Here is a 23,117-nt window from a genome sequence, read left to right on the forward strand (position 1 = left end):
AATAATTTTATAAAAATATGCAAAAATAATTATTAACTTTTAAAAATAAATAAATAACTATATTGTAAAGAATAAATTAAAAATAAATAATTTTAGACAAAAAAATATTTATTTATTGATAATTATAAATAAACATCAATTTTAGATATTTATCCTTTTTATTTGGTAACATTGTGACTATACTATAATTAATTAAGAATATACTGTATGAATCATCTCTTAAATAAATTTGTATAATTTTACACATTGTACATTTAAATAACATTTCGATAATTACAAGTTATGGATTCCAAATTTTGAAGAATTCAAAATTTCAAAATGAACCAAATATTCTAGACAGAATAAAATTGGTTTTTAAATATTTTTTAGGAACTTTTATGTATACAGGATGATATTTTAATGTCAGTACAGGATGACTATACTGAAAATAATAAGTCGTTATTACAATTTAAAGTGTTTATTTTAAATGAAAAATAATATACAGAGCATTAGTTTTATATCTTTGTTTACTTCAAGATATGTGTATATATTCTAAATTGTGAATTTAGTTTAATTATATAACTAGTTAAAAATAATAATTTATCAAAAACGTATTATATATATATATATATATATATATATATATATATATATATATTATTTTATATATTATAAGAAAATTTTTTATGATCAATTTTAGTGATTAAAATTTCTTAGTCAATATAATAATTAAGTTGAATACTAATTTATAAAATAAAAAATTATTAAATACTAAAATAATAATTATTATATATATTAAATTTTATTGATTTCTAAAATTTGCTACTAATATTTTAATCAAGAAAAATTGATCACTAGATAATGATTACAAAATTTTTGTTATTAAAGAATTTGATTTTTAAATTAATATTTAATTAATTAATCACTAATTTAATAAATAATTATAATTTATTATTTATAATAATAATTATTTATTAAATATTAATTTTTATTTAAACTGGTCATTGTATTAAATAATTATTAATCATTAAAATTAATTATTAATGAAATATTTTGGTTGTAGTGATATGATTAAGAACATGATAACCGAAGTTCAAATCTCAATGAAAAATAAGGTTTGGTACAAGATTTTTATTACAACTTTTTTGTTTCTAATTCTACCATATTATATATATATATATATATATATATATATATATATATATATATATATATATATATATATATATATATATATTCTCAAGTCTATAATCTCATTTAAATGATTAAACTAAATTAAAAAATCAAGTTTATATTCTTAACTTGAAAAATAATTGAAAGTCGAACGTTATGTACACATTGATTACTGGTGGTGAATAAACAAAATAGTCAAGATTGCATATTTATATTACATCATGAAGTTGTTTTCATAAATGAAAATATAATTTATATGACAACATTTATTTATTTATTATAAATTTTAATTATGACATAATTTTTTATATTAACCTTTTTTAATTATACAAAAAAATCCTATTTAAATAACTTATTCAAAATATTAGTTTTATACAAGATTCAAATAAACTAACAAATAAACAAAGACACCTTCTAACATTTTAAAATATTTATACAATCAATATGTGAGTATATACTTATACTTTTGTATGGATGATTTAATAAAATATTTTAAATTAAATAAAAATATATATCCTTATTCTCATTTGAATTAACATATCTTCATTTCTTTGACAAAAGTTATAATCATTTTAAATTTTCCTTTCGCAAAATATTGTAAAAACAAAACTTGTAACAACTATTTACAAGTACAATATACACGTTTAACAAACAAATACATAATAATAAAAGTTAGCACAAAAAAATTAATTCAAAAATCAATTTTTACCTATTTTTATTGATTTTTTTTACAACAAGTACTAGTAGTGAAAACTACATAAAATGTTGTTTGTTTCTAGTTCTACAATGTATTTGGCAGTGTTAAATCTTTGTTTGATTTACTAGGTTGTTTAATATAATATAAAGTTACAAAAATGATTTATTTTTTTAAATCTATATATAACTATGGTCGATGATCTATTCATGACTATAAATTACAAGTTTTTCATGAGCAGTAATATATTATGTATTTTAGATTTCGATTGTTTTATAATATATATATAGTTTAAACAGCATTATACATGTTTTAGAAAACAAAATAATGGTTTAATAAATAAGTAAATGAAGTTCGAAAACCGAAAATGAAATAAAAATATTTAAAAAAACTGTATGACTCACTATCCTCCCTCCAAACCTACTATGTTAGTCTTTCTGACTTGTCTCACATGGCATGACTCACCTGCAATCAACCAAAACAAAACCCACTCTTCACTTCTCTTCTCATTCTCTCCCTTCCATGGAACCCTTCAACTTCCTCAAATACTGGAAAGGTGCTGCCAATGCCACCCCAAACGACCCTTTCTTCGACTTGGAGTTGGCCTTGACCGACGAAGACGATTCCCAAGACGACACCAATGCAACTCAAAACGACGTCGACCACGACGACGACCAACATCATAGCCACCAATCAGAACCAGATTCCGACTCCGACTCCGACTCAGACTCAGAGAAAGAGTTCAACTTCACGCTTTCTCCTTCCGCTTCCTCCGACCACCCTACCATTTCCCTCTCTCCCTCTCACCATCTCCTCTTCAACGGAGACATTCTTCTCAACTCCCAACCCAACTCCAAGCCTCACTTCACTGCCTCCTTCTTTAAATCCGCCACCAAGCTCCGCGTCTTCATGCTGGGCCTCAAGAAGCCCAAGCCCAACGCCGGCGACAAACAGCCCAACACCCACCCCAAGAAGCCGCGCCACAGAAAGCTTTTCACCGTCAACTTCAAGGTCGAAGAGGTTCCCATCGTCTCCTTCTTCACCAGAGATAACAGCTCCAGAGCCAAACCCTCCAACACTCAAAACGCAGAGGAAACGGAACCCTCACACTCCCAGATTGAAGACAAGCGCTCAATGCCCAAGTATTTGAAGATGGTCAAGCCTCTCTACGTCAGAGTTTCTAAAAGGTACGCCGAAAAGCTCAGGTTTTCCGACCAGGTCGACGCCACTTCGCCGGACTCTGCGCCCCCGTGCTCTACCGCGCCGGAGAAATCTCCCACGGAGGCCGAGGGTTCTCCGACGGAGGGAGCCGCCCCCGCCAACGTGAAGGGGCAGAAACAGGGGAATGTTCCTCTGCCTGCTGGCCTGCGCAAGCATCTAGGCAAAGGTCGTGCGCCGCCGCCGCCGTTTGAGTCTTCGAAACGGCGTGATGATTCGCTGTTGCAGCAGCATGATTGGATTCAGGGTGCTATTTTGCATTGTAAGAGGTCCTTCAATGCTGCTTCTACTGGTAAATTACTATTTTGTTTTCTTTTCCCCTTTGTGGGACCATTTTTATTTTTTATCATTATTGAAAACTGGTAAAAATGCACTCTATTTTTTTTTTCTGCAGTATAAGAATAGATAGAAAAAAGAGGTAAAGAAAGAGTAAAAAATTGTCGTAAGTGCCAAATAATTGTCGTAAGTTGATTCACATATATAACCCTCTGTTATAAGTTATGGTTAGAAGTTGATTTCTGGAATTGTATATGTTGCATAACACTTGTTCAGAAATCATCTGTATTCGGAAGATAAACATAAGAAAGAGAAGTTTGAGATCGATAATAGTGACAACAAACAAGTCATTATTATCACAACAATGTTTAATATTTAAATGTAATCACTTTTTAGTGTTTTAATATCATCTTTAATGAAAATCAAAGTTTTATCGGTGACCCTTTTAGAAGGTGTGAACATGGTTAAAATAAGATTTAGACTTTTATCAGAAAACTTATAAGGAATTTTATAGAGTTTGTAGAGTTTGATTTGAATTTATTGATGGACTTTGTGGATGGTTTATATATGCAGAATGCGAGAGTTCTGAGCAGCCACGATCTGCGAGCGATCCATTGGGCGACGTATCTGGTGAGTTATCGGAAAAATGTACGACCGAGAAGTGCCTTTGAGACATGTTATAATGAATAGCAGGTGGTGTTTTGGGTAGGTTGGGTCGGTTTTCGTAGTAATTTATGCATGCGTATTTATGTATGTATGTATATTGTAAAGGTGTTGTTTCTGAGAGAGTGAAAGAGGAATGAGATGTTTTGATAAATTGATGTGTATGGTACCTAGCACAGGCACCCCTTTTGAATGAACAGTGTAATAGAAGTAGGTCTGGTGAAAAATTAGGTTTACGTGGTGGAAATAATGGTTGTGTTGGATTGGAGGTAGGAGGTTGTTCTCGGGAACCTGGGTGGATTAAAGAAAAAGAAGAAGGAAGAAAAATGTGGTTGAATTAATAATGATTGGTGTGTAGGTATGATAAAGTTAAGGGGGAGGAGGGAAAGATGGGGACATAAGCAGTGAAAGTGAGATCTTGTTTTGGGTGAAGGGAAGGAAAGGTGTTGTTGACTGAGACAGAAGTGAGTAATTAATGTGTAACACCAAAAATGAGAGTGAAAGGGACAAGTAAAGAGATGAGAAGAGGGTGTGGAAGAAGAAGGATCTTTCTTTGATTTGAGCGTGCATGCTATGCTGTGGCATGCTCCAACGTATCTGATGCCTTTCAGGTATCGGAATGGGTGAAGCTCTGTCTCTTCTGGTTTTCGGAATCATGTCTGCTTTGGATTATCTAACTCATCATTCAATTTACTCCTCCCAATCACACTCATAAATGCCTTTTCTATTTTAAATCACAAATCTTAGCAACACTGTCTAAAAGCTATCTTGTTAGCATCTTAATATTTATTCACAGTTTTAATAATTGCTTTAGAACTTTATTTTAACCATTTCTGTATAAAAAATCATTCACTTTAATAAAACAGTGTGAAACTCTCAAAATAGAAAAATACTACAACTTTATTTATGTTAAAATGATTTCCTTAGTCTTATAAGTACGTCCTGAGGTTATTAACAATTATTGAAATGCAAGTATTAAATTCATGATACATTTCTTTATTGGTTAGAAAGAGAATGAACAATTAAATTTACTACAGTAAATTTTCACTATTATAATAACTCCCCCATTACAGCGCATTCTTTCCAGTCGCACGAGACAATAAGATCTCGGTAACCATCAAAGTAACAACTCGTCAAAACACTAAAGATTGACTTGGAAAAGTACAAAGGAAGATGAGATAAATCTTGGTTCAATATGAAAATAATGCAAAACCAGTTATTGTCACAGCCAATAACACTCTAATCTCAAGCTCTTCTACTTCTTTGCCTGTGATTTACTCCAACTTGTTCTATGTCTTTCATGCTTGATTTTAGTAAATCATTCTATTTTCTTATTATATTATTATAATTTTTTTTTCATTTCTTCGTTATTTTGAACGCTGTCAATTTAGTTTAATTTTATAAAAATTCTTATAAGCATATCGGTTGAATTCATTAAATTTAGTAATTTAATTAATAATAACAATTTGTCAAAACGTATACCTTTTAATTATTGAAATTAGATCCTCGTAATCTCTTTTAATATACAGATGAAAGTATCGCCGTTAAAAAGACATTTGTTTTAAAAAACTAATGAACACAAGAAGTAATCTGAAAAAACAAAAACTTATTTACCACAGGATTAAGAGATTAAGAGAGGTTGTTTGTAGAAAACTCAAATCATATATCCATGATCAGATACAATTAAAGTGCGGAAAATTCAGCGGTAGATGAAACATCTCTGATGCAAAACAACCTACAAACACTTGCTATTTTCCACTACATGACGCAAAACTGCTATCATCATCCTAACAAATTTCACAAAGTATTAACATTAAAACCAACCTAAATATTAACGTTTCCAAGACAATTGCCACCATTTGTAATCAACCCAGTGGTGATGTTGTATGTGATTGTGCAATTCATCTCAACCACAACTTTCCTCGGAAAAATGTTAAATATCTTGACCTTACCATCAATCCTGGTATAGCTGCTGATATTCAAAGCCTGATCCTTTAGATCAGTATCGAAATTTGGATTCGCCAGAAGCTTCTTTGCCATAATCTCCATGGTGGTGTTGACCCTTATGGTTCTTCTGGCCTTGGCTTTCCCCGACGGAGATTCACCATCACCTATTCCCTCCCCATTATAGTAAACATCGGTGCTGGCGTTTCCAAACTTGAAGGTAAAAACGTTTGGATTCTTCACAGATATATCGGCAAGAATTGTAACGTTGTCAGTAGCACCGTTGGCGAAAGTTCCATTGATAAGGGTAACCCCGTTCATCCTCACCTCGGGGTCTTTGACATTGTAAACGGTGAAGCCCAAGACCAGTACTATGACCACAAGAACCACAACAATTGCAGTGGCACAACCGCAGCACAGGATAAACTTTCTTAGTCGAATGTTTTTTCTGTGTGTGAATGAGTAGTCTTGATCTTCTTGTGAGTTGAAGTGGGATGAAGATATGAATGGAGCCAAGGGCTTGATCTGCTGATCAGGACTCTGCTGAGCCATGCTGATTTGTGATGGTAGTGGGAATTTAGCTTAGTATGAGATGGTTTTCTTGCTACTATACATTATGGCTTATTAACAAATGGGTGGTGGGTACTTAGATCATTTTCCAATATGAAATGTCTTCAAAATTGTTGATTCTACGTTGATAGCGATAACTCTGTCTTCTGCACCTGCGATATACAAGAGAAATTTAGTTATTAAATATAACATTTTCTTTTTGTCTTGAATACTAATCAAATGTTGTTGTTTAGGTATATATATATGATCAGATGTTGGTGTTCGATCTCCACATCTGATAAGAGAGAGTGACCCCATGAATAAATATTAGTATTTTTGTGCAATTAATTTTAAGTTTTTGGTTGAAAATCTTGTATTGATCAGAAATGGTAAAGAAAAAAAAAAGGTTCTTTGTCTTGACCTTAAGGTGTTGAGAATTAAGGAATTGCGGTTGATGTTTTCCTGAACGCGTTTCCAGTATTTGCACGGCTTGACCGTTGACTAAATGGGAAATTACTTAAATTAAAGGCAAAGAATGATTAAATGTTACTTGATTTATGGATTAAAAAATGGAGATGATGATTCAACAGTAGTGACTTTGAAGGATTCTAGAAATAGGAGTGAGGGAAAAGACAGATCCGGCCTCATTAGAAGGAATATGAAATGCAGCAGTGCAGAGTATTGGATCAGCGAATGCGTTGTAACAAACTAAAAAATTAGGCCAGTTTCATTCCACTACCTTGTCGATTTTCGCCGTGGAGAATGTGGCAATTAAATACGTTTTTGATTTGGTCATGAAGACCCAGTTTAGCTTTTGGAAAATAATTTTAACTCTTTTTTGACGTGGAAGTTAATTAATATTCAAGTCATCAAACTCAATCCACAGGATTCTAATGTTGGCAGTCCCCATCATTTTATCCATCTGATTTCCCTTACATGGTAATCGGTCAAAGAGATATCATAAATCCTTCTTCACAGAACCATTTTCATTTGCTTATTTTCCTTTTCCCTTCCATTTCACAAAAACGGTGGCACTCAACCATTTTGGTTCTTTGGTCTTGCATTTTACATAAGACCTAATAGCTAGGGCTATTTTTATCTGTTGTGCATTTACTGTATCATACGGATGTTGGATCTAAATAAAAATGTATTCATACTCTAGATCCTCTCGATGCGCCGCGCCATCTGCTCTCAATTGCTTCACCATATATAATAAGAGTAACAATACACCACAAAGAACTTTAATGACGTGTTTGAATTTATTTTATATTCATAAATTCTGGCATGCAAATAAGAAAATAAACAACCAATAACTCTTAGTATACGTTAAGTTTTCGTATAGAAAAAAAAATAGTAAATTGTGATGAAAAATTTTGTATATTTCAAATGGCGCATAAAGTTGTCTATTTACAACTTCATTTCAGCTGACAGTGCACAAACCCCTTCTCCTTTATGCAGAAGAGCTTAAGCATCTGGACTTTATTTGCACAACTTTTTTTCCTTTTCAAACGAGGATTCGAGTAGCATTTATTGACGACGTGTTTAAACCATTTCAAAGTATTTGCCGAAAAAATAACCCAAATGGAACCTTACTGAAGAAATTTTCAAATGAAAAGCCAGCTTGGAACCAAATTCTTAACATTAATATACTCTTGATCTGGTTTGTAAACTATGAGCGGATAGTTTTAATATGCATTGACTAGACGAGCACCAAAAAATTTCATGGTGGCTCAATAGTTGAAGTCGCGTTCACACACCAATAGTTTTACTGCATGTATATAATCAAATAAATAAATAAAGGCTAAAGCTATTGGTGACTTTGAAAAAGGAAAACACTATACCAGTTTCATTTACAATAGATATGTATAATCCCCCTCTCCCCGTTAGGATCCAAGCAGAAGCAGAGGTGAGTCATTTGCCTCGCTCTGAGTTCTCGAGAATTCCTGGAATCCCCTGGAAGGAAAAATGAGAAAGTTACTCTTAAAAAGGTATCCCACCCATATTCTTTAATCCCTTTACCTCCTATCATCTTTTTCAAAAATGTCCATATCCAATTCACTGTGGATCTATCTGCCAACAGTCGATGTGGCTCCACAATCAGGTCAGCATCTCCAACGTAGTTGTATCGCACTCTAGGTGGTGGACGGTACCACTGCGCTTATCTCTTTAATTATGTGGCCACATGTATACTGAAATGCAAAGCAATCTTGCTGGCTCTATGTACAATGCTTCACATCTATACAAAAAGGTTTTACTTGTTGAATATAATCATATAATATGACCACGCCAAGTTACTAAAATGACGGGTTTAAGTTGTGATGTGACCCTGTTAACTTTAAGTACAGTTGGGAGTGCTCAGTCCAAATTCTTTAAAAGTGCTCCTTGTGGAACTCAAATTTTGTTGGACCCTTTTCATTGAACTCGAAGCAGAGCTTGCTGAGTTCTTTGGCCAAAACCGGTGCACCGCAATAAAATACCCCTGATCCGAATCATGATAACCATAATGTCAGTGAAGGAAGAAAATAAAAGGAAGGAAGAAAAGAATATTTTTGGGATAAGTGTATAAAAGAAGATAAAAAAGTGAGACATATAAATAAAACTGTGTAAATATCTAAGACTTTCTTGATGTGTTCAAATGATGATATTGAAAAAAGGGGGTTGAAAAAAGTCTACCGCTACCAAAATATGCTTGGTTGAGACTAACTGACCTATTCTTCCATTATAATGCTTGGAGCACATTTTATTGAAAACCTTCTTCCAGTTGGGCCTAGCAAAATGAGTTCGCACCTGGTAGTAGGAATTCGAAGAAGCAAGCGAAGTTTTAAAATGGGGCTAAATGCTAACCATAGCGTATAATACATAAAAATAATGAAACGCGAAGGCTTACTCTAGTCCCAGAAACAATGTCAACTCCGTTTTTGGCATGGTTGAGTGCTTGTACCATGGTGATGAGGGCGGATCTAGCATCCCCTTCCTCGTATACGCTAGTCAAGTAGTTGTGCATCTCAATGACACCCTGAAATCCAAATTTGATGTTCAATATTAACCATTGCGAAAAATTATTATTCATCTTTGTGGCAGGGACAAGGAATACTAAAAATTATTCGGGAGGAAGTATAAATAAGAATTAAATCTTCTGCAAAGACTAAATACCCTTTGATCAAGCTCTGCTACTTCATTCATGACTCCTTTGAACCAATCAAAAGAACCCTGCTCTCTTGTAACCCAGTAAAAATAAGCGTTGGTGGTCTTCAGTGTTTTCTTCCGTTTTGGCGCAATTTTATTATGAGATGGTGAGTCAGTAGTACTCCCAACACTAAGGTCTGATCCTCTACTTATATCAGAGATTGAGTCCTGAATAAAAGTAACCCTGAATGTTATATTTTGTGGTACTGAATTTTTATACAGATGTTCATATAATATTCATGAGCATAACAATTTGTATGCAATACATAACATGAATATGTAACAACTTTGTTGTATTAATGTTCATTAACTAATACTATGTACCGCTGGAACTCACCGCCATTTCCTCCATTTTGATGATGTTGTTAAGAAGATCTTTTAGAATGCTGATGAAAGGCGTTGCTCCTATCCCGAGACCGACTAGTAACAAAACATCATATTTTTTATAATCTTGTGCCGGTGCACCGTAAGGTCCATCGATCTTTAACTTCGGCAAACTGTATCAATGGTTAACAAGTTTTAGCTTGGAATTATGTATAAATTGTTTGCCCCTACTACCCCATGACCGAAAATAAGAAATCAACAACAGAAAATGGCAAGCGCAACATGTACCTTTTCTTAGTGGTTTCATCAGCCCTGAGAAGCCCACTCTTCCCAGATACAGGAGGCTCACAGGCCTCAGAGAACACCCTTTTAAGCTCCTGTGTCCAATCACCCAGTTGCCGAATATGAACACTCAGGTAATCGTCGCCAGGGGCTGAGGTAATAGAAAACGGATGCCTGACACATAAAATATTGCCCCATGTTACTGTTAGATACCGATACTTGTTGTGCAAAAATTTCCCAAGTTTCACTGAGAAACAAAATCGAGACTCCCAATAGCTCATAAACTGTGATATCAGTTTACTTTTCCCTTCTTTTCTAATTCAATATGCCTGATCATCGGGGGCAAAAGTACTACCGGTTCGATCTCTATTTTATGGATACTAAAAATGCAGAGGAAAGTTATTTTTCCAAACTCCGTATCGTTTTCCATATTTCTTTCTACAACAGAGTACACATACTACAAACAGTGTCTCAATTATGAAGCATGATGAAAATGGTAAAATCGCTACGTGAAACATATTTTGTTTAAATTGAAATGCGACTTACCATTCAAACGGAGAAACGGCAGGACACTGCACAAACATGTATTGTCCGCTCTTGTAACGAAATTGAGGAGGCTTAGACATTTGCAATGTGAGAACATTTCCAGGATATATGGCAACCTAAATATTTTTCATTAAAAAAAAAAGAAATAGGGAGAAAAAGATGTTAGCATGCTATATGACTCTAATTTATATGAAGTCATAGAGTTAGAGTAGTTTTTTAGATTTGGAAGTTCCTGGCAGTTTTTAGTTTACTTGTTATGACTCTAGAGTCTGGATGCTCACAATTAGGCCAGGCCAATTGTACTCATGAGTAGTTCAGACAAGTAATAAAACCATGTTTGCTGATAAAAAATAAAATAAAACCATGATTGTAATGAAGTCGAAACTACATTTAGAGCCTAACTATTGGTTCACTTAATCAGCTAACCTTTCCAAGACGAACTGTATACAGACCAGAACGAAATAGTCTGAGTATTCTTTCGGACGTATAAAGTAAAACTGGAACCGCAAGATACATCCATGTCTGCAAACGGGAACCAGAACGTAAGTGACTAATTAATGCACGAGGTAATTACCGGTAAACAAAGCATTTGAAAGATATCCTAAATAATTGAAATATGATACTAAAAATTGTATACCGTTTTAAGGTACCATTTATGCACGAGGTAAAGTTTTGTTCCGTGGATTATAAGAAGGACGTAGACGATGACAAACAGATGATGTGAATACCAGAAGGCATTGAAGCCAGTGAGCCTACTAAATGGTTTAGGCAGCTTAATGAGATTTCTCCGGAACCATTTGGTTGCAAGTGTAAATGCTATTATCATAAGAATCACCATCAAAATTCCAGTCACACCCTCGACGCCTTTAGCTAGGTCTCCGTAACTGGGTTTATGATGCCCAAATACACCTTTCAAATACGTCTCATAATTGTCTTCAGACGTACTTACAAGTCTTGGAAAATCACAAGCAAGGTGATCTCCGGCATGAAGTATAATACCAATCACGATGGCCCCAGCAATTGTCTGTAAGAATCAGTAAGTAAAACTGGAAATCATATAAGAATCAATAAGTAAAACTGGAAATCATTTACCGAACTATGTCACTGAACATAAATTTATTAATTAAGTTTCTGATATCCTTTTATTTATAGCAGATTTTTTTTTTTAATTTTGCACTTTAACTTTTTATGTATGATCATTACATTTTTAAAATAATTTAATATAAGCTTTAATATTATTTCCGTATTAAATTATAAAAATATATGTATTTATTGATTTAAGAAAAATTATGTTACATGTAGAATTTAATGTTTTTCTTTAAATATAAAATGAAAAATTATATTTTCACTCTTATTTTTTACTTTGATCTTTGACTATTTAATGTTGAAGTAAATCAGTAGATGATCCACATACTCAGGAAGTAAAGAATGAAAATAAAAAAAATGGAAATTATATTATTATTGTTCATATGAAATAAATTTATTGATTTAAGTGTGGTTATTAATCAAATATGTTAGTCAGCAATACAAAATTTAAAATAAATAAAATTTAAATACCATTAAATGCAATTGAAATACAATTAAAACATATTTAAAACATTTATTTTTTATATGCATGCTTTAACTCATGTTTTATGATAATTGTCCATTGTTTTCCCTTTATACCTAAGAGAGGGTAACCATTAATTTTACACTGGTTATTACATGTTTTATATTTACAAATAGAATGTACGAGAAATATCTTACAAGTAGAAAAAAAAAAAAGGAACAAATATGATGTTCATCAAAATATAAACTTGAAATTACAGTTATCATATATATATATATATATATATATATATATATATATATATATATATATATATATATATATATATATATATATATATATATATATATATATATATATATATATATATATATATATAATCTTTTCCTTTCTCCTTTTCTCTTTCATCTAAAAAATTAGCATATTTTTAAGGTGACAAACTTCTTTTTTTTTTCTTCCAAAAGAATACTCAAGATTTAGTGCAGAGTAAGTGGTTTAGTGTTTAAGTTTAAGTACATTCAATTGGATTAGATTTAAGTTTAAGTTTAATTTTAAATTTAAATCAATTAAAATTAAGTTTCTTGTTTTTATTTAGAAACCCCATAAAACCAAATGGATTTCATTAAATTGAGTTACCAAATTAAAAAATTAAAAAAAAATAGTTTCTCTTTTTTTCTTCTCTTATTTAACTCTAAGAAAGTTAAAATTAACCTTTTTTTTAGTGTTTCTTAATTATTATAAATAACACTACTTATAACAAAGACATATGCAATAGTTTTTAAAATACTAAGATATCAAAATAATAAAATAAAATGATGTTTTAACTCAATGAATATAAAAATTGAAATATTTATATATAATTATATAAAATATTTACTCATAATATTTTCAAATTAACATTCATATGATAATTTATATAATGTTTTTATATGTTTATTTAATTGAGTAGAGAGTTGACTTCATGTAGCCTAAAGCTCACAAATTAGTTGAATTCTATTTGAATGCATTATCAAACTCGATTCATCCGATGAACAATTGACACCGTGGTGACATTAAATCATGGAAAAATGGTTTTTTAACAACACTCTTCCGAAAAATAGCATTAAAGAAGTTGTTTTTTAAGGAGACTTGTCCAAAATATATGCACTGCGTACCTTGTGAAAGTTGATGTTGTCATCAAAAGGTACAGCATAGCCCAGCTTGGTTGTAGACCTGAGCCAAGTTATGGTATTTCTGCACACGGGCAAGAGTATAAGGGCCATGTTGAATTTTAGCGTCTCAGCCCCACCCTTAGCAGTGGAAAGACAGTAACCCATGATATGAAATGCATCTTTCCGCTTGTACTGTATAAACTTCCACGTGAACAGCCCAGTCATTATGCAGGCCCACAATGTTAAAACCCAAAGTCTCTTCCAATTCTCTTGCAAATAGTAGATCATTCTGCGGCTCATTCTGCGTATTGGACTTTTCTTCCTTAACCCCTGTAGATTCTGGCTCAGAGCTTGGCTTGTGTAACTTAAAGCTTGACTGTAGTTCAGATACGTGTCCTTTTGTAAGAGAAGCGTCTCCAGTTGCCATAGCTGCAATGACATAGTGACCATCCAAAATGCCGTAAAACAGTCAAAAGTTGAATCGTGCAGAGATATTTCAGTATGACATCGGCATACATAATTATTAGCATCACAAGAGGAACAGAAGAAGAAGCATACATAATCGTGGATACATCATGAATAAACCCCATTAATTAATATATTTTCTGTGGTGAGTCTATGCGTAACAGGCGAAGAAGCAGAAAGGCAGCTTGGGAACTGAAGCAGACCAAAAATGTACCTCAGAAAAACCACTCGGCATGAATATGATTCAGTGTCAATAATGCTGCCCACCAAACAAATCAGCAAAAGCTAACAGCATTGATCCTTTTTTTAATTTCCCCTTACCGCGTTTCTTTAGCTCACCGATAGATACTTAAGTGGGAATATGTGAATAGTACTCTAGCTAGGATCAGCACGAATAAATACAATCCCATTCACTATTTGGATTTTCCATATTTACTATTAACTCTGAATACATACCAGCACTACCGAAAATTATAATGAATATCTTCTAAACAAGTTATATTGGCCTAGGAAGTAAAGAGGTCATTGTAATTAAGGAACTGAGTTATCGGATATAACGACTTAGTTATATCACGTACATAGACAAAGTGGTCCCCAATTGAGGTTTACTATTCAATTTGTTGACACGGTAAAAGGATGAAGAAATGAGATTACACGTAGTTGAGTGCACCCTATTAGTCTAGCACTAATAATAGGTTTTTCTAAATGTCGGGTGATTTCCTAATTCACAATTTAGCTCATCTGTTGACTGATGGGCACAAAGCTATGTAAGACGGCTAAACAAACAAGCATGGTTTAAAAAAATGTGTAAAGGTATATGTTTTTATACTCGTTAAAAACCTATTTGATTATAAAATTTAAGAGCTGTTTAATTTGAGATTTTATTTTATTTTTCTGCTTATAATGAATATTTTTATTATATTTGGAATTGCGAGAGCAATTGATCCCGTAATACACTACTACAAATTCATATATTACATGGAAATTTTCTTGCAAATTTGTTAAAAAAATTTGCAAGAAAAGGCTTTTTTCTGCTATTTTTTCTAAGAATTTTATTTGGCAAGTAATTTTTTCGTGGGTAATTATTTCCTACAAAATTATAAAATTCACAAGTATTTCTTACAAAATTTGTTGCGAAAAGTGTTTTATATAAAATATTTTGCAAAAAAATTGGCAGTAATTTCCTATAAATTTCTTTTTCATAACAAAATTTATAAGTATTTCCTAAAAAAAATTTTAAAACAAAATTGACAGAAAATATGAATTTTTTTAGTAGTGATATGTTTAGGAAAACCTTACATCTCAAGGAAAGGAAAAACTTGTGTTTTCTATTTTAGTATTTTTATGGAAATTATATGAAACAACAATGTAAACCACAAACCAAGTCTGAGTAATATACCAAGACCACCATTATTTTTATCACTTAACTTGAGTAATGAATTATTCCCGTTTACCACGCTATACATACGCTATCAATAATCATTTGTATGTTTTTTTTATGAAAAATATAATATGAGGACACTATTTTGACTCTATGTATGCATGTGTTGATAAAACTAGAATATACTTAAAAAAGAATATATATATATATATATATATATATATATATATATATATATATATATATATATATAATATATATATATATATATATATATATATATATATATATATATATATATATATATATATATATATATATATATATATATATATATATATATATATATATATATATATAAAAAGATTTCCCACCTCGATGTAGCCAAGTCCTTCGGGGTCTAACTCTTCCATGATAAGAGCTGCATATTCTTCAGCCTGTTCCTTCAATCTGGACAACCTATTTGCAGAAGCGCTTAACATGATGATCTGTAATCAATAGTTGAGACACGGATAGGTTAATAAAAAATTTAATGCAAAACTTGAGTTTTGACTTAACATTACGTGCAAGAAAACAATCAATATTGGGGACAAAAGAAAAAACTTTAACTTAAAATGACAACTATGCCCCCACCAACTCCACTGAAAACGTCTTCATTATAAATTCCAAGAATTTGGTAAAATAAGAAAAATGAAAGCGCCATATGTGTGACAAAAGCCGAAAAAGTAAGACATAGTTCACTAACTCTTGAATATGCACCAACTAATTAATATTACGTTCTAGAACATGGGAAACGTTATAAGTAGGAACATTGAATATTGGAAGTAGTTAATTTAGTAACCATTAAATTAAGTTCAACCAATCCAGCCTAATGTTGATTTATTAAACCTCAAGTGGACATCATATGTAAGCAACGTATTACGTCCACAATATGAAGAAGAATAGCACATTAATTAAAAAAGATATTAAAATAAAATTTCAGTTGTAAGCAAATGTGAAAGATTTTGTTTCAGTTTGGATTTCGGAATATAAAACTAAAGTCTTCTATACCTCTTTCACTTCTTCTTCTGTGATTCTCCCATCCTCGTTCTTGTCCACCCTGTGAATATTACCAAGATATATTTTAAAATACAAAGCACGTAATGATCATAATTGCATTACAACTTACAAGCAAAGAAATCATCAACGCTTTGACGGACATTTAAATATTAAATCCAATATGCGGTGACATTTAACAATGCTGTGCTTAATTTGTCATTAGGTGTCGTGGGCATAATTAAATAACGGAAAGTAAACAGAGAAAGATTATTTATCACTAATTAATTAAACAGAGGAACATCAATTACTACAATGATGATCGAATAATTACATGTCGAAGAAGATCTGAAGCCGGGAATCGAAACTTTGATCAGTAATTTGCGACCAGAATTCAAACAGTTCTTCCTTGTTTATAGTGTCAACTTTCAACCTTCGTTTACGACTCAGAGCATCAAACAGTTCCAGAGCGAATTCCTTCGAATCCTTCATACCTACAGAGATAAAAAAAAAAAAAAAAAACATACAACTAACTCCCTGAGCTAACAAAAACCAAAAAAAAAAAAAAGTTGGACAGGAAGAAAGAGTATTCATGCAAAACAGAACAGATATAAAAACAAGTAATGAAAATTCAATGCAATAAAACAGAGAGGGTTGAGTAAACTCGGTAGAATAACTAATCAAAAGATTTAACCAAACAATGCGATTGAAAAAAAAAATAAAAAAAACAGACCTATGCATTGAGCAAAATCGGCCCGTTTGAGAAATCCATCCTTAGAAAGTCTATCGAAGCTGTCCTGCACCTCGTTCCACGCATCAACACCATTCGATTTGCTACTGATAAATTTCAGACCGCGAAGCGCTTTGTGCGCACCGGAGCGCGTGCGATCAAGCTGCGCGCGTTGCCTCCTGAGAGCACGAGCGGCCAGCGCCGTTTCGAATCCACCTCCGGCGCCGTTGGGAGCTGAGGAAGACGAGAGCGCGCGCGAAGCCTGGCTGTGGCTCCACGAGAACCGCCGCAGCTCCGATTTTAGCTCCTGCGAGAACTGCCTGGCCTTGGCCACCGCCTCCGCCTTCAGCTCCTGCGAGAACTGCCGGAAGCCCCGCGACGAGCTCCGCCGGATCGTCGGCGACCGCGACACCGACGCCGGAGTCTCGTATCCGCTGCCAGCGACGCCGTCATCGATGTTAATAACCGAGGCCGGCTCGACGCTCCGAAGAACGATGGTGTCATCATCTTGAAGATCAAGCGTAACCTCGACGAACTCCTCCGCGGCGGAGTTGGAATCAGTTCCCGGCGAAGTTCCGGCGCTGACAGTCGCTCTTCCAGGAACAGTGTCGGACGCCCATCGGCGCTCGTGCCTCGCAATACCACTCATTGATCAGAAATAAACGACACCAAGAAATGTAGCGATGGGCGTTTAAGTATATCTATCGAAGCTAAATTGGTTATGCAATGCAATTAGTGTTGCGTGGCTAAAGTGGAGCAGTGGTTGAGCAAAGTTGTTTTGGATTGGAAATTGGATTATGGTGAGTTGAGTTTGGAATAGGAAAGAGCGATGAAGAGGAATAACGCGTTGATAATATACGAGACAAGGACGTGAACGCGTGAATGCGAAGAAGGAAGAGAAGGGGATTTTGCAGGAGAGAAGAATTGGATGAATTGTATTTGTTAATGGGGGGGACCTATATAATAGAAGGGATTAAGAAGAGGAACAGAAATTGATGGAATGTTTCTAAAGTATAGTAAAATAATTATATAGAAGAAAATAAGAGTGTGTTGTTGGTTTTTTATATTAGTATGGGTGTGGGTTGAGAAAGAAAAAGGGTTGTGTATGAGCACTAAAAGATGTTGGGGTTTGGTTTTTGTTTAATAGTTGTGTTTGTGTGGCTTGGTTTGAAGTAGAGGGAAGAGTGTGTGGAAGTGACCTTGTGGTGGGTTGGAAAACGAAAGGGAATATCTCTATTTTACGCCAGTGGGACCTCTGATTGCAGAGGTTTTGAGGCGACGGCAGGGATCACTTTTGTCAACTCAACGCACTATCCATTCTTTTTAACTCTTCATGTCAATTTACTACTAACATTTTTCTAATTCTACTCTCATTTTTTTTATCTTCAAAATCAATCCATACACATGCATACACCTACATCGTGTAAGAATAAATAAATAACAATTGAACGTAGTCAACTGTCATAATCTCTCTTTCTCTTCCTTTCTATCGCACATTTCTTCAACCTTATTTCTCATCAAACTCCATTTCGTTGAACCTCCTCAGTTTTAAAGTAAAAACGTTGGTATAGTATAGTTTAGTTTTCAAATATATCATTGATCACTTTTTTTAGTTTTTAATTTTAAAATGAACACTTAATTTTGATCACTATATGTTAAAAATATCGTAAAATTATAATAACACTAAATTACAACTGTCTTGTGTGGTTGAGTAATGTTACATCTCAAACATTTACAAACACGAACATTTATTAATACAATAACAAAATCGCCAACACGTGTATGAAAATAAGTAGATACTTTTAGGATTCGCGCATAAATTGGTGTCATTAATAAGTAACCTTATAAATATATGATCAAGGTTTAAATATGGAGATCTCGAGAAGTGTATTAAGTATGTTACATGCAATAAATGTGACGAGACTTCAATAATAGAGATGTTTTTATACAAGACATTAGGGAGAAAGAGATGAAACTGCAAAGGATAAAGTTGTGAAATGTAGATGAACCATGCGTAGGATAAATAACAAAAGTACGTGCTACATACAAATGCGTATAAGAAATACGGAGAATATATAGATTTAGGCCAGGAACGAATTAGTTTGAAAAGCTTAAAAAAATTTAAGAATGGCTTAAAACAAATTTAATAAGAATGAAAATTTTTATATAAAATTTATATTTTGAATTTTTTTATATAAAATTATTTATTAAATTGTCAAAAATAATTTTATTTAATATTTTTAATAAATAATACGGCTAATCTGTTTAATCATTTTATATATTTTTAAGGGTTAAATATATTTTTTGTTCCTTAACTTTTAGTGAACTTTGGAATTAGTTCATCTTAAAACTTTGGACCAATTTAGTCTTTCACCTTTCAAACTATGTGAATTTAGTCATTTTAATCAAATTTTGTTAGGTTTATTTGATGTTTCATACGCATTTCAAAATTGTATTTGAGTTGTTTATATTGTTTTACACATTTTTGCTTAAATTGTAAGTCAAATAATATTATGAAACATGCTTGAAATGTCAAATAAACTTAACAAAATTTGATTAAAATGACTAAATCCACGTATTTCAAAAGATGAAAGACTAAATTGGTCCAAAGTTTTAAAATAGACTAATTCCAAAATTCACTAAAAGTTAAAGGACCAAAAACATATTTAACCCTATTTCTAATTCTTATTATGAGTTTGAAAATCATTCTTATCACTCATTGTTTCTCTTATTCTTGCTTTTACATATATCTATACGGTTATTATCATGTTTATTTTTCTTTCTCTGTTGTTGCTTTAACTTGTATTTGTTTAATTATCTTTACATTCAAAGAGCACTCTCTTATATTTTTTAATTCATTTTTCTTATCAATTTTATATATTTATTCATAATTCTTTTTTGTGATGCAATTAAAGTCTTAATTTTTCTCTTTGAAACTTTTTAATAGTTTAATTCAAATTTTTTAATTGACATATCTATATATTTTTAATTGAAGTAAAAAATTATAATATATAAAACACCACTAACAATAAACACATTAAAAATAGTTAAAACAATAAAAACTTGGTTGTGGAAAAAAAATTATTATTCCTCTCAATTAAAACCCTAAACTCTAATCTCTAATCAAAAATGGAAAAAACATATTTGTAATCCTAATACAAAATCAATAAATAAAATAAAAACAACATCAACATATAAAGAATAAAAAATATATATTAATCATAAATGAGAATAAAAAAAATATGTACACACTCAATATAAGATTCAAGAAATAAAATATGTCCAAAACTTTAAAAGAATAATTTTATAATACAAGAAAACAACGAGAAACTCAATATTTATATTAATAATAGCATTTTATTTCTTCTTCTTCTTCTTCCTTGCTTCGGTCAAACGATGGTGCTCTCTCTCAACACACATATCGCATCATAAGTTGACCTCTGGTATATATGGAGATAGGCGATAGTTACGATGCGACATAAAACAAAAAGTAAAACAAAAACCTAATAGTGTTTTACATTTGAGCATTTTTTATGGTGATACATTATTTCTCTTTCTTTCAATAAGAACAACACAAGGAAATCACTTTTTTTGTTGCTTTCGTGCGCAACTCTTGTAGTAGGTAGTGGTGTACTTTTTCATATACAATAATTGAGAACTAAATTTGTGTTAAAAGGATATCTTGAAAGGATTATACTTTCAATTCCAATTCTCTAAAACTATTAGCATCATCTTATTATCATTGTTTCAACAATTTTATTTAGTAGTTTATCTTTTGAAAATGTGATGTTAAAGAATTATTACGAAATTAATCAATCTTTTCCTTAACTAATCTTCTAAAAATTGAAATAAAATGTTTAGTTACAATAATATTCAACAAAGGTATATGAATAATTTTTCAAAAGTTAACATGATGACCAATATAAAGTTTTACCTGTTTATTTGTATTTTATATTTCTCTCACTTTGATACAGTTAAATTTAGACGTTTTTTTTTCATTTTATATTAGATTAAAAATGAAAAATGTAATGATTCCGGTTACATCATCGATAACCATATATCTAATTACCATATAAAAAATAACTATAAGTATATGTTTAAAATTACTTGAAAATTCTCACGTGACATAAACTTTTGAAATCACCACGTATTAACGGATAAAAGTGCATAGTTCCATATTATGACCAACATTTAGTGCAAACACAAGATTGAAAAGCCACAGTAATATATACCAATTGCAGAAGAAAATTTACGAGAGCATATTTAAAGCCAAAAATAGGTGAGCATGAGGTGAGATTCGACAAATGATGCGAGTATATTTTGTAAGAGAAAATATTTGACAATTGTACTAAGTTTTAATTAGATGTTTATATTTCATGTTGATTTTGAAACTAATATGAAAGGTTTTAATATATGTTCAACTAATGTATTTAACTTGTACCATAAGGCAACCCTTTTTCTGATGCACAACAAAATCAATGCTCACACAAGCCTATCGTTCACAAGGAAAGTAACAGACAAAAGATAAATGAAGAAAAGGTAAAGAACTATCGTTTGAAAATATCACTCACCAACCCCTTTACCATAAAATATGACACACAAAACTTATGAGAAGAAAATAAAATTAAAAACAAAAAAAAACAAAGTCCCCAACCATTTGGAACTGTTTGACGCCATACACAGTATACGAATCGATCTATTATTTGTTTATTTATTTATCTTTTTCTACCAACAACATAGGACGAACCATGCACGCAGTTTCACCTAATTAAAATTATTGTTGACTTGTTTTGCCACCGTAACTACTGCGGCATATGAATTGAATTAGGGTTTCCTTTTGAAGAATCATACAATTGTGGAATTTCGGAATCTTTTTATATCATTCGGTCTTGGTTGGGAAAATAGCACCATCACTTTTCAGAACTCCACCTACTTTCACATTCTCTTTTTTTATAATTATAATTATACAAGGTAAATTATTTTTTTCTACCATTTCAAACTATCAGAAACTCAATTACACAAATGGTAAAAGATGAAGTGTCTCTTTATATATATTTTAAAAAAAATTATACCTAATTAAAAATCCTTACAAATTTAGGTGCACTGATATATGGAACTAAAACAACCCCGTGTCTAAATCATTCTAGGACTTGGTCTTTGGCGTTGAACTTAAGGGAAGGGATAAAATTATGTAGAAATATAATGTGGCTGTTTCAAAATAATAAAAATTAATATCAACAATTGTAATTAACTTTTACCGTTTGAATTACGTAGTTTGCAAATAATTCTATGGTACACTATTTACAATTATTCTATATCCTATAATTTTTAATTCTTGAAGCCTATATTGGAAAAGTCTTTTAGACTAAAACGTGGGCCACAAATGATGGTCAAACGTGATGAAGTCAGTCACCAGTGGAAGAAACGCAATAACGTGAAAGAAAAGAGACCATACATTTATTTTCAGGTGGTGGGGGACTTAATACCAAATATTATTATACTTTTTTATGTTTAAGGATATAGTGTAATATTTAAGGAATTATGAATACAATTTATAAATGAATATTTGATATAAAATATCTTTATTTATTCTTTCCATTTTTAATCAGCCCATGCTACAATAAAATAACATACGATAACAATAACTGTATTTAACTATAGAGATATATAGGATAATAATAAAAGTCTGAGAATATAGGTTTTTTTAGTGATGAGAAAAATGTTTTTTTCAGACACATGATTTGATTTCAATTGCTAGCTTTCAAAGTGAGGGTATATTTCGTGATTTGCACTTTTAAAATGTTCACATGTGCTGGATAGAGACTTTAATAATTCTTTTGTCCCGCTAATTTTCATCTTTACCACGGAAGGGAAATTAAAATAATAATAATAATAATAATAATCTTGATCATATCAGAAATTATATTGTTTTGCATATTTTTTTTAAAGGTTAAACAAGAGACGAGAAAAGA

At 31.7% G+C, this 23,117-nt stretch overlaps 3 protein-coding genes across 3 annotated transcripts; 1 reads left to right on the forward strand and 2 right to left on the reverse strand.

Annotated features, from left to right (window-relative positions):
• The first annotated feature begins 2,252 nt into the window (after nucleotides 1-2,252).
• On the forward strand, nucleotides 2,253-4,777 carry LOC114177324 (probable membrane-associated kinase regulator 2). Its single transcript, XM_028062615.1, has 2 exons — nucleotides 2,253-3,356; nucleotides 3,914-4,777. The coding sequence occupies exons 1-2, from the start codon at nucleotides 2,303-2,305 to the stop codon at nucleotides 4,009-4,011; spliced, it is 1,152 nt and encodes a 383-aa protein (XP_027918416.1). The 5' UTR covers nucleotides 2,253-2,302; the 3' UTR covers nucleotides 4,012-4,777.
• An 890-nt stretch (nucleotides 4,778-5,667) lies between these two features.
• On the reverse strand, nucleotides 5,668-6,588 carry LOC114176523. The gene has a single exon (XM_028061591.1). The coding sequence runs from the start codon at nucleotides 6,497-6,499 to the stop codon at nucleotides 5,828-5,830; it is 672 nt and encodes a 223-aa protein (XP_027917392.1). The 5' UTR covers nucleotides 6,500-6,588; the 3' UTR covers nucleotides 5,668-5,827.
• Nucleotides 6,589-8,244: 1,656 nt separating this feature from the next.
• LOC114176522 (respiratory burst oxidase homolog protein A-like) lies at nucleotides 8,245-18,133 on the reverse strand. Its single transcript, XM_028061589.1, has 14 exons — nucleotides 17,149-18,133; nucleotides 16,750-16,909; nucleotides 16,431-16,479; nucleotides 15,755-15,868; nucleotides 13,538-13,963; nucleotides 11,472-11,858; nucleotides 11,261-11,356; nucleotides 10,835-10,950; nucleotides 10,295-10,462; nucleotides 10,020-10,179; nucleotides 9,650-9,850; nucleotides 9,384-9,512; nucleotides 9,205-9,283; nucleotides 8,245-8,975 (listed from the first exon to the last, which is right to left on the reverse strand). Exons 1-14 carry the CDS (start codon nucleotides 17,792-17,794, stop codon nucleotides 8,866-8,868), a joined length of 2,841 nt encoding a protein of 946 aa, XP_027917390.1. The 5' UTR covers nucleotides 17,795-18,133; the 3' UTR covers nucleotides 8,245-8,865.
• Nucleotides 18,134-23,117: the final 4,984 nt, after the last annotated feature.

The sequence above is a fragment of the Vigna unguiculata genome, chromosome 3, assembly GCF_004118075.2.
Source record: "Vigna unguiculata cultivar IT97K-499-35 chromosome 3, ASM411807v1, whole genome shotgun sequence".
NCBI lineage: Eukaryota > Viridiplantae > Streptophyta > Magnoliopsida > Fabales > Fabaceae > Vigna > Vigna unguiculata.